This window comes from Calidris pugnax, unplaced genomic scaffold (genome assembly GCF_001431845.1).
Source record: "Calidris pugnax isolate Ruff unplaced genomic scaffold, ASM143184v1 scaffold185, whole genome shotgun sequence".
Classification (NCBI taxonomy): domain Eukaryota; kingdom Metazoa; phylum Chordata; class Aves; order Charadriiformes; family Scolopacidae; genus Calidris; species Calidris pugnax.
The window spans coordinates 385673-400663 of NW_015090903.1; the positions used below are offsets into that span (position 1 = coordinate 385673).

The window sequence follows — 14991 nt, forward strand, 5'->3', positions numbered from 1 at the left end:
GGAGGCCCTTATCCCATTGCAAATCATTTCAAATGTCATCACCTTCTGATCCAGGGCAACAAATAATTGATATTAATGGGAATGGCTGTGCTAGGATGGTATAAGTAAGATTATACAGGATCAATCGATTATACCCTTGCCAAATCCAGCCTAGTCCTTGCAGATGGCAAGCACCCATTCCCAAGTCTCCTGGTGACAAATTCCTAGGGGCTCTGAGATGTGCAGCTCTCCCCTACGAGAACTTCCAGTGCTCAGCACTTCAGCACTGAGCTGTGAACTTGCACAAAATTTGGCCTGCTGATTGCAGAAGCTGACAAGAGTCTGCCGCCTGTCTGCTTTTTTAGAATTGAGTAATAAATCGTCAAGCAGCCTAGAAGCTTCAGAACATTTTAGTTACTTTGCCTTGTGCCTCCTACTCAATCTCATGTGTCAGTGGAGAATAGGACCTCCTGGTCCATCAGCACTGCAAATTGCAATCTTAAAATTGTCATCTTAGTTCGGGGAAGACCCCTGCTGAGTGTGCGTGGCTTTCACTTGGAGGACCAGATAGAAAATTCCTGTTTCTATGGAAATTGTTTTTCAGACCTATTCTGCAGAATTTCCTAAGGCAACAGGTAGTAGCTGCAAAAGTTTAACCTTTGTAGGAACTACAGGATCAGATATTAAAATCTGAATATGCTGCTGAAAAGGAACTCATTAGTGTAAACACATAAACATTGATTTGCGATGCCTATTTTAGGTTTTCATATCTAGATAAACTGAATTTTTCAGTATTTTTAAAGTTCTTGATATATTTCCACTAATATGTTAAAATGAAAAATAGACATCAATATATTAAAACCATGTGTTAGAGAACATATTTTTTTTTAAGTACTCTGCATTGAGCAGGTTCCAGATTCTTGACAACAGTGTATATTGTTTCACTGGCAAATGAAGATTCCTTTAAAGCTTAAAACAGAAGATTTGAAAATATTTGTTTGCATATAGGAAAACTAGAAAAGCTAAATGTTTCTTGTTCCATATAGGCCAGTAGGTTCTTCACAGTCAATAGCAAAGCACGTGCAAGGAGCAGTATTTGGGGGTCTTACTGTTTAAAAATATAGACAAGCATTTTAATGACATTTAAACACTTTCTCACTTGCTTTTAGACTCTTCTTTGGCAAAATAATAGTAGCAGGTCAAGATATTTTGCCTCTTTTCCTGATAAAAATGTCTTTTTTCCTTCCAAACATTTAAAGCAGAATTGTAGTATATAATGCAATACAATAACAATAATGAGTTTGAAGACCAGCAGTTTTGCATTTAGAACTTAACTCCTTTGTGCATCTGCATTTCTATATGAAAGTCAATGTTATACCTCCACTCTAGGAAATGTATTTCTTAATTAAACATTGGTGCAAAATCTGCAGAGATTTTGTAGAAATTTTTGCAGATATGCAAAACATATGGCAAACCCCTTATTAAACTTAAGATACAAACTTGTCATGTTTTCTTAAAAAGTTTAAAAAAAGAAGACTTTTGCTATGATTTTGCTATTTAGTTATCATTTATTTGATCTCTCAAATTGCACGAGAACCTGCAGTCTTTGCTTATGTAAAATCCTGATACACGTAGAAGCCAAGGGGCTGGTAGAACACTGAGAGTTAAAAACAACATGGGTTTTTACTGTTATTTTTTGGAGGCATGATGTCTCCCAGGTGCAGCTTAGGTTTTGTGGAGATGATCATTATAGCAAGCGGAATAATTTCTATCCTTGTTCAATTCTGGTAATGGTGTTTCTTGTTAATCCGTTTTGCCAACAGAGGATTGCCACCCTGACTGTCACGGTAATTCCTATCGCATGACTTCCTGTGTGTTGTGGAACCTCCCCTTCGTGTTGTAGAGTAGTCATCATTCTGCCAGTTCAGGACACGTCTTCATTGGATGTTGACCTTGGTCATCATCACATGCATTTATTTATTTATTTGCTTGGCATTCCCATAACAGAGAACCCATTGTCTAGAGCCACTCAACAATAGAACCAGTTCTGCTCCTGCTGAATTAATGGCAAAACCTCAATTCACTGGAGTTAGAGACCAGGAAAATACAGAACTCAGTGTTTCTGTAGGTACACGTCTAGGCCAGTAGCTGCTTTGGACTTTTTGGTGTATGTTCCCATCTGTGTGCGTCTACATGGGAGACCAGAGGAAACATGAAGCAGGATTTGAGGACTGTTTTCTATTTTCTGTTATCAACCTTATTTTCAGGGCAGAAACTGTTTTTTTCAAATTGGCTTGTGAAGAAACATCATTTGGGAGTTTTCAGACCAGATGCAAAGTATTTTCTGAAAAAGGCCTGTCTCAGTTAACTATAAATAAGTAAAGCTAAGCAGAAAGCCCAAGTGTGAGGAATTCTCTTGCCCCATCTTATCAGATCTCAGAAATAAAGATAAATTTTCCAGCACCTGTCCCAGAATGTGCGGATGGCTGAATGCTCCAGAGCTCTTACTCCAGCCAATTTCTGTGGGAGGTTTAGCCACATCAGGCCAGACACAATTCCTGAGGATACTGAGAATACTGACACCAGCTGGAGATGCTTATAGTATTGCGGTTCAGCCTTCCCTTGAAGTTGCAGGCTTGGTGTAAGCAACTTATTTTATTCTTCTTATTGTTTCAAGTTCTTCTCTGCCAGACTGCTGTTAGTCCTATCTTCCCACGTGTACAAATGGTCTCTGTGTATTAATGTAGGGGATTTTTAAATTTTATTTCTTTTTTTTAAGAGTATCCCCACAGTTCACCATCCAGACCAATAATTGATACATGGCGCTATGTCTGCAACCCGAGGTAGAAACGAAAGAAATAGTTACAATTTATTCCATGGCAATTTCACACAGCTCTGGGTATCCCCAAATGCACTTAAGATATTTTAGGAGAATCCTCTTTGCATTCAGTTGGAGGTTTCTCCTGAGCGTGGCTTGTTTTGGATCAGGATGTGAGCGCTCACAAATGTGGGTGAGATGAGTTTTGACCTCCCTGCCATTAAGAGGAGCTTTGCCACCTCATCAATGGGAGCAGCAGGACTTTATTAAAAGAAGATGAACTGCACTGGTTTTGTTATCATTGATTTTTGTGATACCCTTCTGTTTATTGAGAGTCATCATAAATTAACAACTTGTCCATAACTAGTCTTGGTTCCCCTTGTGTTAAAAATCTAACCCATTTTGTTACGGTACCTGTATTAACATTCAGCCTGTGTTTACGTGGCAAGTCCTGCAGGAATTTATTTAAAAGCTGAGAGGTTTGTATGTTTTTGTTTAGGGGCCACCAGGACCACCGGGACCCCAAGGGCTGCAAGGGCCAAAGGTGATCTTCCTTATTTTACCCATTGTATCTTAAGGCTGAAGGTATTTTCTGCTTCTTTTAACTGATGTGTGCACACGTATCCAGGGAGCTCTCCTGTACACCATGTTTAACTGTAATTTTTACCAAATCTGGCCCATGGATCTGCACTGAGGCTCTTCCCCAGGACTCTGTGACAATCAGAGTGGCTCCTAAGCATCCATCACTTCTGGCTGGGTGGGAATGAGGTAGACAAAACTGTGTGCAAAGCACCTCTGGCCAGAGTATATAAGGGCAGCTTTATATTACAGTGGTCCCAACCCAAATAAGCACAGTATTTTCTAATGTCAGTAAAAATTAAAACAGGCACGTGTGGGCAGGAGCCTGGCTGCAAACCCAGGTTTGCTAATCCCACCTGGCTGGTGCTGTGCAGAGGACCAGAACTCTTAGTGAACAGCCCACACAGAGACAATGAATACCATATGCTGTGCTGTTCTATAAAATTTAAATAATAAATTTGCCTATGCTTTAGAAAGGAAAAAAAAAAAGTGTTGCAGTTACTGGACCCTCCTTAATTGTTTTTAAATTAGTTGAGATAATTCTCCTATTTTTTTAAATACTGGATATATTGTATCTTTTATCAGTCACACGAAACTTTACCAAGAGTAAATATATGTTTCTTTAATAACAATACACACATTTCAGTTTTAGGCTTCATCCAAGGTATCATATGGAAATACATCACATTATACATGTTAATTGTTTTGATAAATTGTGAGAAACCAGGTTTATTCTTCTACATGAAACTTGATAATGGAATACACAGCTCAGTGTGCAGAAATGGCTTTCTGCATTAGGATCTACCCAGCTTTTCTGCAGCCTGGAGTGTATTGTAAAACACAGAGGAGATGGAGGATGGAAGAGGTTGTTGTGTTCCTTCATGTGGGTGAGCATTCCCATCCAAAATTAATGATGTAGAGCAGAATTCAACCTAACAGGAGTTTCTTTCTAATATCATAGTCTATACCCATCAAGGTAACTTGTTCCCTTGGAGACAGGGCAACGTTGTGAATGTGGACTCCTTCACTGGGTGACTTGTATTAGCCAGGAAAAGAAAACACAAAATCTCTCTCTACCCTACCTATATTGAGAGCTGTGATTCCATATTTATTACAGTAACTGACAAAGTTTCCATTGGATTGCGGTCTTTTTCCCAGGTTTCTGGGATTTCTTCTTTTTTTCTTTCTTCTTATGCACTTGTCTGGCCTTTATACAACCCAAAATACATGTACTGGCCTAAGCAGCAGGGCTATTTATTCAACATGTTGCATAAAGGTATTGCATATAGACCGTTCTTTTTGACCCAATATTCTCTGGTTTTATTGCTGCTAATTGTAGCAATTTACTAATCTCAGACATTACTAAGCAGTTTAGTTCATTTATCACTGCCTCTTTCCTCTAATGTCTGGGGACAACTGAGATAATCCAATTCCATCTTATCCTTTGCAGGGTGAACCAGGATCCCCAGGAACTCCAGGAGTTGATGGGGAGCAGGTACAGTATGCATAGATCATGGAGTGTGGGTCATGTGAGCAACCAGAGGTTATTTCAGGAGATTATTTATGTGATCCCAAGTTGTAGCTGAGATTTTATGATCTAAATAATAATAGGATAGTAGTTAATAAAGTTCGTTATTGTGTTGCTGCATACTCTGAGGTCTAATAATGGTTGTATTTCTAGATATCAACAACAAAAGTCAATCTGTAGAATGACTTACTCTGTTAGAATCAAAGCTAGAATTCTGTTGGTGTCTCTTTTTTTTACACAATTTACTAAATAAGTATGTATTTTAGGGTCTTAAAGGCTCAAAAGGAGATACAGGTGATCCTGGAATGCCTGGAGAAAAGGGAGGAATCGGACTGCCTGGCCTGCCAGTGAGTATGAAAAATGAATTCATTTTAGCTAAAATACTTGTATTTTTTCTCTCTTCCACTGTCAAGAATTTCCAGCAGTGCTGATAAATTGCAAATGGGACAGAAAGCACTGGGGAGGAAAATTCTGAGATTGTTCTGCAGCTAATCTAGGAGGAGGTGTGAGATGGTCAGAATTTTTCATTCCACTTGTGGTCAAACATGACATTGGTTCAGGAAGAGATGAGTTGGCAGGCTGATCAGATTTGTACCTCCCTTGTAATGTACAGCACCACTTGGGCAAGTGTAGCTTGTGGGAGAAAGGAGCTGTGTTTTGAACACTTGCCAGGAATTTCAGATGACTTTGATTGAGGAGGGGAGAGAAAATGCATCAATATTTACGGGATGCATTCACCCTGTTCCTATACACCTATGTATGTACAAGTGAAATTTCGCAGTAAATATAGAAACAATTCCAAAACTATATCCAAAGTGCAATATATCATGAATGGAATGCCAGTTTAAGGACTTGTGATAAATATCGTGCTACAATTGATAGCTGACAAATCAAAGCATACCTTTACATTTGTTAACATTTATTAATAAAGTAACACCAAAGTAAATAAAAAAATAATCCCACTATATGTCAGCTGTATTATGGTTTTCAAAAAATTACAATTACTTGCAAATAAGTATTATCATTTCTAGATTGAATGCTGATAAGATTAAAGCTGCTTATAAATGCTGTTTTGTAGGGAGCCAATGGTATGAAAGGCGAAAAAGGAGACGTTGGTTTGCCTGGAGCCCAAGGTCCTTCAGTAAGTCTCAGCGCGGTGTTGCTGTGAACACAGGAATCCAGCAATGGTGCTCCAGCTTTCCATTCTGAACAATACTTCATTTTCATGACTGATCTTTCCTGACATCCTTGATGGTTCCTACACTTGAACTTTCAGTGTTATTTTTCTTTTTTTTTTGAATAATCATTTGCCCTTTTGAGAATGGACAGATCTGGTTGTAGAGCTAAATACTGTTTAAGAAATCCTAAAGATATAATCCTCTTCTGTTCTATTCTCTCACTATGAACAACAGCCCTGCTCACTTCGGTGAAAGCTTTCTGGCTCCGTAATGAATCAAAAGATAAATGCTTTGCAAGATAAAACAGAGAGATAAAACTGATGGAAAAAAAACCCCACCTAAATCTCTCTCAACAGCTTGTATTCTGGGGATCTCCCAAAGTCCAGTGAGAACCAGACTAGACTGACTTCAGTGATGTCAGGAATAGTGACATGTAACCCAGGATAGAAATGAGTTTTGTGGGACCAGACATTCTCCTGATTTGTCAAAGCATTAGAAAGGCATTAAAAAAACCAAAACAAACCAAAAACCCACACCCCAAACCAAACAAAAACCCCTCCCCATAAAGACAGTACCTTTTTGATACGGATGTTAACATTATCAGAGCACAGTAAGTTAGGAAACCTCAGAACCTCAGAGCAGAAGTTAATTACCACTGCCTTGTCAGTGGTGACATGCCCTGGGTATCTGGAGCCGTAGTTCTGAGGTGTCAGAGTGGTTACCTCCTGCCATAGTGGGACATGCTGGGTGCACTGTGTCTCTAACTCTCTCTCTCAGAAATGAAAATAAATGCACTACAAATTAATACAGTAATTCATCTTGTTCTGCTTGTTTTCACTTGAAAAAAAGGCTTTCAGTTTTTGGAAGATGTGTCTGACATTTCAAAACTCGTTTGGTTCCGCTGTTGCCATCACCAATGGCTGGTCTAGCAGAGGGGTTAAGCAGGAGTGTGGATACCCAATTTTGGAATAGGAATTCCTGACCTGCTGCCACCTTTAGGATTAGGGATAACATCCCTTTAGGATTAAACTCGGGATGAGAAATTATATCAAACTGTAAATATCATCATGAAATTCTCTTCCATGGGTTTGTTAGGAACACAGAAAACCAACACAGAATATGCATGCGCTAAGTGCTGAGTAACCTCATTACCTGGATGTTAACATTGTCAGAGCACAGTAAGTTAGGAAACCTCAAAACCTCAGAGCAGAAGTTAACTACCACTGCCTTGTCAGTGGTGCCATGCCCTGGGTGTTTTTGGGAGATGTGTCTGACATTTCAAAACCCATTTGGTTCCGCTGTTGCCATCACCAACGGCTGGTGTAGCAGAGGGGTTAAGCAGGAGTGTGGATGCCCAATTTTGGAATAGGAATTCCTGACCTGCTGCCACCTTTAGGATTAGGGATAACATCCCTTTAGGATTAAACTCGGGATGAGAAATTATATCAAACTGTAAATATCATCATGAAATTCTCTTCCATGGGTTTGTTAGGAACACAGAAAACCAACACAGAATATGCATGCGCTAAGTGCTGAGTAACCTCATTACCTGTTTTAGTGATTTTAGGGAATTCTTGGTACAAGTGGGCTAAGTAAAATAAAAGGAGAGACAAAGGGCAATTTTGAAAATATGCCAAACCCTAGCTTGAATTTAGTATCTTTTCCATTCATCAGTATTGGGGAGGAATAAAATCACACATCATCTTCTTCTGTTTCTGTAGATTTTGTAATATAGGGACAACTAAGGAGGACATACCATAAAATATTAAAAATTCAAGTATCCCTGCTCAGTACTATTTGTTTTAGAGATTTTTTTTTCCCCATAGTGTCTTAAAGTGTATCTTAGGCCCTAGGAGTAAGAATCAGGAGACAGGCGTGCTGCCATATGGCACGGGCAAATCTACCTTTCAGGTACCCTGTCTTTTGCATCAAAATAATTCCCATTCCTAAAATCCTTTCTAGATAGGCTGTCGATGTGCACCATTGCATTGCTGTGTTTGCCTGCCAAGAGAAGGGTCAGTCTGTCTTTGTGAGGGAGTTCTTTACTCTACATGATTTAATGCCATTGTTTTTTATCTGCAGATGATAGGACCACCTGGACCACCAGGGCCACATGGTCCTCCAGGCCCTATGGTAAGCTTGGGAGGAAGAGTGGGGCTACAAAGGGCTTAAGCTCTCTTTGGTATTTGTGAGGGAGTTCTTTACATTATTTAATGCCATTGTTTTTTATCTGCAGATGATAGGACCACCTGGACCACCAGGGCCACATGGTCCTCCAGGCCCTATGGTAAGCTTGGGAGGAAGAGTGGGGCTACAAAGGGCTTAAGCTCTCTTGTCATTTTAATGCCTGCTTAATTGAAGTGCTATGAGAGTATGTGACCGTTAGAGAGGGACGTAGTTTAGGACCTTTTCTGCATGTCTTAAAATTCATGGGAAGTAGAGGAACAAATTGCACATGCCTAGGTCTGGTTCATTCTCTGAATTAGGTGTTTACAGTTGTTTTATTGACAGCTGCATTTCATTTGCGAGGACAAAAATACAGATGCAGCTTGCACCCCTATAAAGCAACAAACTCTTAAAAATGTGTGGCCTATTTCCGTTAATGAAAAATGGTATCTTTATTTTCAGGGACCTCATGGACTGCCTGGCCCAAAGGTAAATTAATGGCTGTCTTGAGTAGTCAAGTTCTTGATGTCTGTGAAGTGCCATGCTTTGTTCTTTAATGCATGCACCTATGTTTTGTCTTATGCCTCATGTAATAAAGGTTTCTGATATTCTTAAACCTTAAAGCAGATTTTAATATTAGCAGATAGTTTAAAAGCTTGTTAAATTTTCACTGATCGTTTCTGAACAATATTTCTCCTGAGCACTGGCTGAACCCAGTTTTTGTATTAATATTTGTGATATGGCACTAAATTATGTAGTTTCCTGTTTATGGCCAAGCTACTCATTCCACTTGCAATTAGAAGTACTTTTGAACATAGAAGAGTGTTAGACACTCAGGAAATGGAGTCAAATAAGCTCATGCTTCTTTATGCTCTCTTCCATCTCCTACTTGTTCCAGTACCAATGTCCTGATCAGGCAGGGCTTCAATACTATTTGAACATTTTCCACATCATAGTACGTGAAGATACACTGTGGGGACTCTCTAAGCCCATGAAAACAGCTGAGGAGGGGGGAAGCAGGTTTTGGCAGAGTTGGAATATTTAAATCTGTGCTTTAGTTCAGTAATCACTAGTAAACTAAAATTCAGTGTGACACTGTGGCATAGCAATCATTAGGGCCAGCGGTGTTGTCAGGCATGAGCATTTTAATCATTATGGCTCCCTAATTACATGCACCTTTCTCAAAAAATAAATAAGAGGAAGGGCATTTTTTTTGGTTTAGTTTTTGGTTTGGTTTTGTTTTTTGAAGGTGTGAGACAGAAAATCACAGGTTTGAATCGTTATGAGCCTGTTTGTGTTACCTTGGCGCAAGAAGCCTGAATCATAAATCATTTTTTGAAGTCAAGTCTGTTCCATCTTAGCACCAGCCCTGCCTTACCTCAGGCTTTTGGCCTGAGACTCGGGCTTTTGTGAGATTTCTCAGGTCTGTTTCCAAAACTTGAGCTTTTTCAGTGCTACCACTCTGAAAGTCACATTGAGTCAAACAGAAGAAGAATGAAGAAGTGGCTACTTAGGCAGGGTGCAAAGCAGGCAGATGAGGTCTGGAGTTACTTAAAGCAGCAGACTAGATTCTATTCAGATTTTTTTTTTTTTTTTTCAAATATGAATATGATATAAGGTAACCTAACACATCAAAGGGGAACCTAGGAACAAGGCCGTGGGGAGCAGTCTGGATTAAATACCCACGTATTTCTGTTTCCCAAAAGAGGCAGGCATGGTCAACATGCTTTTTGACTGGGCAGGCCTCGTGCTGAGGTAGTTTTTCCTGATGGGAGAATGATTTATTGGCAGTTCCAAGCCCACCATTATCCTCTTAGTGATGTTTAATGTAATAGCCGATCCATAATTTAACAATCACAAGAAAACAAGTGCCATTTCTTATGTTGTTTAAACTTCTCTCTATGAACACCGTGGACCTCCCAAATAGCTTGGCATTGTATTACCTATACTGCTTCTTTTAATTGGTTACTGTTTAATTATGTGTGCTTAAAGGTTTAAAATATCTTTATGTAAGGTTTTGCTGCAAATTCCAGTTTGCCATAAGAAAAAAAATATTGCTTCCTTACAAAATGTAATTTTCAGTGAGATCCCACTGGAGAAGCCTTCAGTTTTGAGGTTTATTCTTCTGAAAGTTTTCTTTCAGTTTGAATTATCTGTATAGGGTGTTTTATGGGATTTGAGGAAATTCCAAAAACCCCTGAAACTCATGCTTAATTCAAACCATCTAACTATAGTGATAATTATTAGGAAAAGATTGACAAGAATCTGTGACTCATAAGTTTCCTGTAGTTTTTTTTCACACAGATTTTAAATCTCCAGCAGACACCTCCCAAGTGCTTTTGCCCAGTGAGCAGTATGTAAATTGCCAGCAGGCTGAGAAGGTTGAATTTGTGTCCTTGTTTCAAACTGGAATTTGCAGCTATTTCTGAGACTGGCTTCTTATATCCCAGCTTAAACACCCATTACAACACCAAAAATTTGGCATTTATACTTTTACGTTTAGGGTGAACCAGGGTTAAATGGTCTTAAAGGATTGAAGGGTGAACCAGGTCAAAAGGGTGACAGAGGGCCCCTTGGTCTTCCAGTAAGTAAAAAAACCCCAACTATTCAATCTCAGTGCAAACTTCTCTTTCTACTCCTGATGAACAACTCTGGTTTACTCAACAGCATACACAGAATATACCATTTTAGAGCAGAGCATCAGTCTTGTTTTGTTTTGCCCCGAATCTTGTGCTGTAATGTCCTGTAACACCCAGTGCTGTCAGGTTGTTGTTACGTGTCAGTTGGAAGTGTTCAGTGTCACAAGGATGCCATCGCCCCCATTACATTAGTCATATTGTTATTTAAGTGTTGTGTGGTGTTTGCCTTGAAAAAGGAATCTTCCCTTTCCCCCCCGTCTTTTTGGTTATTCTTCCTGTTGGCACTTCTGCAGTTAAAATGGAGAGGTCTGACTGAGAAAAGTTAAAAATTGGTTTAGGGGATTTTATTGTATTTTTTTTCTCATTCATCAATGATGGTGGGTTGTTACCTTCACCTTGTTCTTTAGAAAATTTCCATTCTGAGTGTTTGGCATGAATTTTGTCTTAAAAAGAAATGAAGGACCTTAAAAATAAATTTTCATGTGGAACGCTGTGGTTCTTAAAATTAAGGTTGACAAAAGAGAAAATACTTTGTGTGCTTACTCTGTGTGTTTGAAAGGACTCTGAAAAGTTAGATTTATTTTTTCCTCACAAAAGAGTTCATTAGTTCTTTATTTCTTTCTCTTTTTTTCTTTAACATGAGGATTACTCCATGCGATTACATTGTTAATAGCAAAATGGAGGAAAAAGACGTAGTTGACCCAAAGGAAACCAAACTCCTCAGATTAATATTTTCCAGAATGATCAACGTCACTGACAGTTTTAACATATTTTGTAAAAAATTATCATTTTCAAGATGATAGTTACAGTTATGTAGAGAGGGAGCTTCGTAGGTCTGAGCCAACCTCCTTAAAATGGCTAAAAGAAGAAGAAAGTTTTGGTTCTGCAGTAAATGTTTATTCTAACCCAGAGCAAAATACGCCATTAGTTTTTAAGCTTTATCTAGATCTTGGCTTGCTTTTGCTTGCCACTTTTTCTGAATGTCATTTTAAGGTGCAAAGTCCAAGTATTTGACTTTGTAAAGATGGCTCATTTTCGCCTTTAATGAGGCTTTTTGCTTAATTTTCCTTTTTATTTTTTGGTATGGCGGGGGGGTTGGGGTTGGTTTGTTTGTTTTGTAGGGGGGAAGAGGGGAGTTGGCCCAGGTTATTCCCCGTGTCCCAACCAGCTTTAGTCCCCTCAGCCCCAGCCGCGGTGGGACAGATCTCTCGCTGCTGCTCTGTCATTCGCCTAAAATCCAGCAGAGGTCACGCCGTCCCCGAGGATGCCGAAGCAAACAGCCTGCGAGTGCCGGCTGCTTCCCACTTCCAGCCCCGGGCTCTGCTCTGAACTGGGAGTATATTGGGAAAACAGGAAATGGGATTGTCTCCCGGGCTCTTGGAAATGAATGAGGCCATTATAGTCAGGATCCAGATTTTGCTGGCTGCATAATGCACTATTCTTGCACTTAAGTACTTCCTATGGCGGTTAACGTACATTTTTCTTTCTTTGTGTAGTACAGTATTCAGTATTGTCATTATTTACAAACTAGAAAGCGTGCAAGTAAATTACAAAGCAAATATTTGCGTGTTAAGGCTCAAAAACAGCCTGACATCTGATGCTTGTAGCACTCCTATAGCCGGATATTATTCTGGTCTAATACACTGTGATGTGAAGGCAGGGGGGGGTCAGTGATGGGAGAAAAGAGAATCAGAGTCTTGATGTTTTCTGTGAATTTTTAACTAACACGCTGTAGTAACGTGATGCCCATTCCAGAACCCCCCTCACAACTTGTACTGTACGTTTGAATTGTGTTTATTCATCAGCACCACTTACTAATCTCCCGTTCTTGTCATTGGTGTGTTGTACCCATCATCCATGCTTCCACCTAACCACACAGGGAGCATCTGGCTTAGACGGGAAGCCAGGACCCCGGGTGAGTCCCTCGTCTTTCTGTCTCATTTCTTTGTGACCCAGTCTGTGTCTCCTCAGGAGCTCCACCAGCCATGGTCCCACACGGCACGGAGGAAGGCCAAACGCCACAGACATTTCCCATCCTGTAGAAGATGGGGCTTCCAGCAAACTCTTAGGGCAATGCGTGGGGGAAGGAGAATGTAATTCTCAGTAGAAGGAGCATGTTTGGTTTTGATTTTTTTTTTTGGTTGGATAACTGCCTTGGTTGGGATGCTTATTTTCCTGAGTAAGGTCAGGGATTTGGTTTACCAAGGAAAACTTCCTTATTTAAAGCTAATATGGAATCAGTGAAATGGATGCAGATGTGCTGGGGTTCTGCTGCAGGCATTCTTGAATTTAACAAAGGTGTTAAATTCTTTGCTTTTTATAATGATAACTGGATAAAGTGAAAAAAGAGTGGAGTTATGTATTTGAAGGCTTCTATAAACCTCCCATTGATCACTGCAAGAAGTATGTCTGCTTTCAGGTGGATATTTCAATTTTTTAAATAATTGAAGTTTAAAAAAAAAATCTTTCACCCTTGTTCTTTCAATAATTTTAAATCTTTGTAAATCTGATGACTTCCAAGAATAAAGTAAAATCCAACTAGAAGAAAGATGGGTTATCTCAGAACATGAGAGTTTATAGGGGGAGTCTCGAAAGTCTACTAGATTTGTTTGGCCACATCCCATCACAATGAAGTCTGAATTTTCAACTGGTGAAGACTGATTCCATGTTAGTTCTTGGCTAGAAGACAGCTATTAAGACCAAAGACTTGTAAAGAAGGAGACCTCTCTCTTACCCTCTTTGTTTCCTTCGTAGGGTGTAGATGGCCCAGTTGGTCCCCATGGCCCTGCAGGTCCTAAAGGAGACAGAGTAAGTGTATTTTCTGTGTGCTTCTCCTTACAAAGCGACTGCCACGATGGCAAAATGTCATACGGCTACTGAGAGTGTGCCCAGATGTTACTAAACAGACCAGTGTCTCATCTGGTTAAGAATCAGCCCTGAATTGTATACATGTTCTAGTTACACACACATTTATCTGTTGAAGGGTTGATTTTGTAACTCATTAACTTCAGAGGAGCTGCTGTTTTGTAATAACTCATCAGTAAGAAACTTACAGGACTTTCAAGTTCATGGTGCTGCACAGAGCGTAATTTTTGTCGGTTTCATTATTTTGTTTAAATGGATTGAGAGAGCAAACTGGGATAAAAGAAAATAGTGTGATTTGATTATATATGTATGCAATGGCAAAAAAAAGGGAGTATTTCTCACCTCTTTGCACTTAAATGTTTTTATCTTGAAAAAACCCTAACCTCGATAAAATTTGAACTTTTCTTCCTTTATTTTAAGCTTACAAGATAGGACCCCTCCTATTTCATTTGAAATATTCGCAGTAGATTTTCTGCAGTGGAGATGGGATAGGGACCTTAATCATCTTCAACAATACAACCATCAACTTGTACAACGAAACAAAAGATGATACCTTACACTAACTAAAACCTCCAAAATTCTGCCAGCCCAGAATTTTGTCTCTCTGAATTTCTCACTTGAACAAAACAGCTGTGCTAGAACAACTTCAGACTTGCTGTGTTAAGGCAGATGGCACAGGTCCAGTTAGCTTTACCAGCAGCACAGCTGAGAAAGGTGTATGTGACTCGATGATTCATTTTTACAGAGCTGTGTGTTGAGAAATAAATACAAGACACAGCACAGTCCGAAATAGGAACAGTAGACTGTAGTTACCACTCACACTAATTAACTATTTGACGGACTTGGATATTTTTCTTTTTCTCCTAGAGAATTACAGAGTCAAGTCCTTTTTTCAACCAGGACATAACTTTTTTTTCTATCAGCTCTGTGAAAAGATAGTTGAACATCATCTTCTGAACTTCAGGAGATAATTTAGATGAGATATACATGTATGAATATATAAATACTGTGCATTTTATTCTTGCAATATGAGCTTTTATCTTGAAGGATGTGTGTATGTGCTACGGGTTGAAATTTCTTTCAAAACCCATGTGCCACAATATAAACTATTCTTCTAGTGTATGGAACATAACTATAATTATTTTGTTCTTTTGAAAGCATCCAAAGCCATAATAAGTGTACAGCTGTTGACAAGCAGTAGTTACAAAGGGGAGAGGATCTGCTGTGATATAAAGCAGT

The 14991-nt window shown here is 39.3% G+C and overlaps 1 protein-coding gene across 1 annotated transcript in view; it reads left to right on the top strand.

Annotated features, from left to right (window-relative positions):
• COL25A1 (collagen, type XXV, alpha 1) overlaps positions 1–14991 on the top strand; it is a 333672-nt gene that overhangs the window by 306122 nt on the left and 12559 nt on the right. Inside the window, exons 25-32 of the mRNA XM_014948992.1 lie at positions 1803–1826; positions 3297–3341; positions 4827–4871; positions 5171–5251; positions 5983–6045; positions 8165–8215; positions 8711–8737; positions 13642–13695. Coding sequence (XP_014804478.1) covers positions 1803–1826; positions 3297–3341; positions 4827–4871; positions 5171–5251; positions 5983–6045; positions 8165–8215; positions 8711–8737; positions 13642–13695 — 390 coding nt within the window. The remainder of the gene's footprint in view (positions 1–1802; positions 1827–3296; positions 3342–4826; positions 4872–5170; positions 5252–5982; positions 6046–8164; positions 8216–8710; positions 8738–13641; positions 13696–14991) is intronic.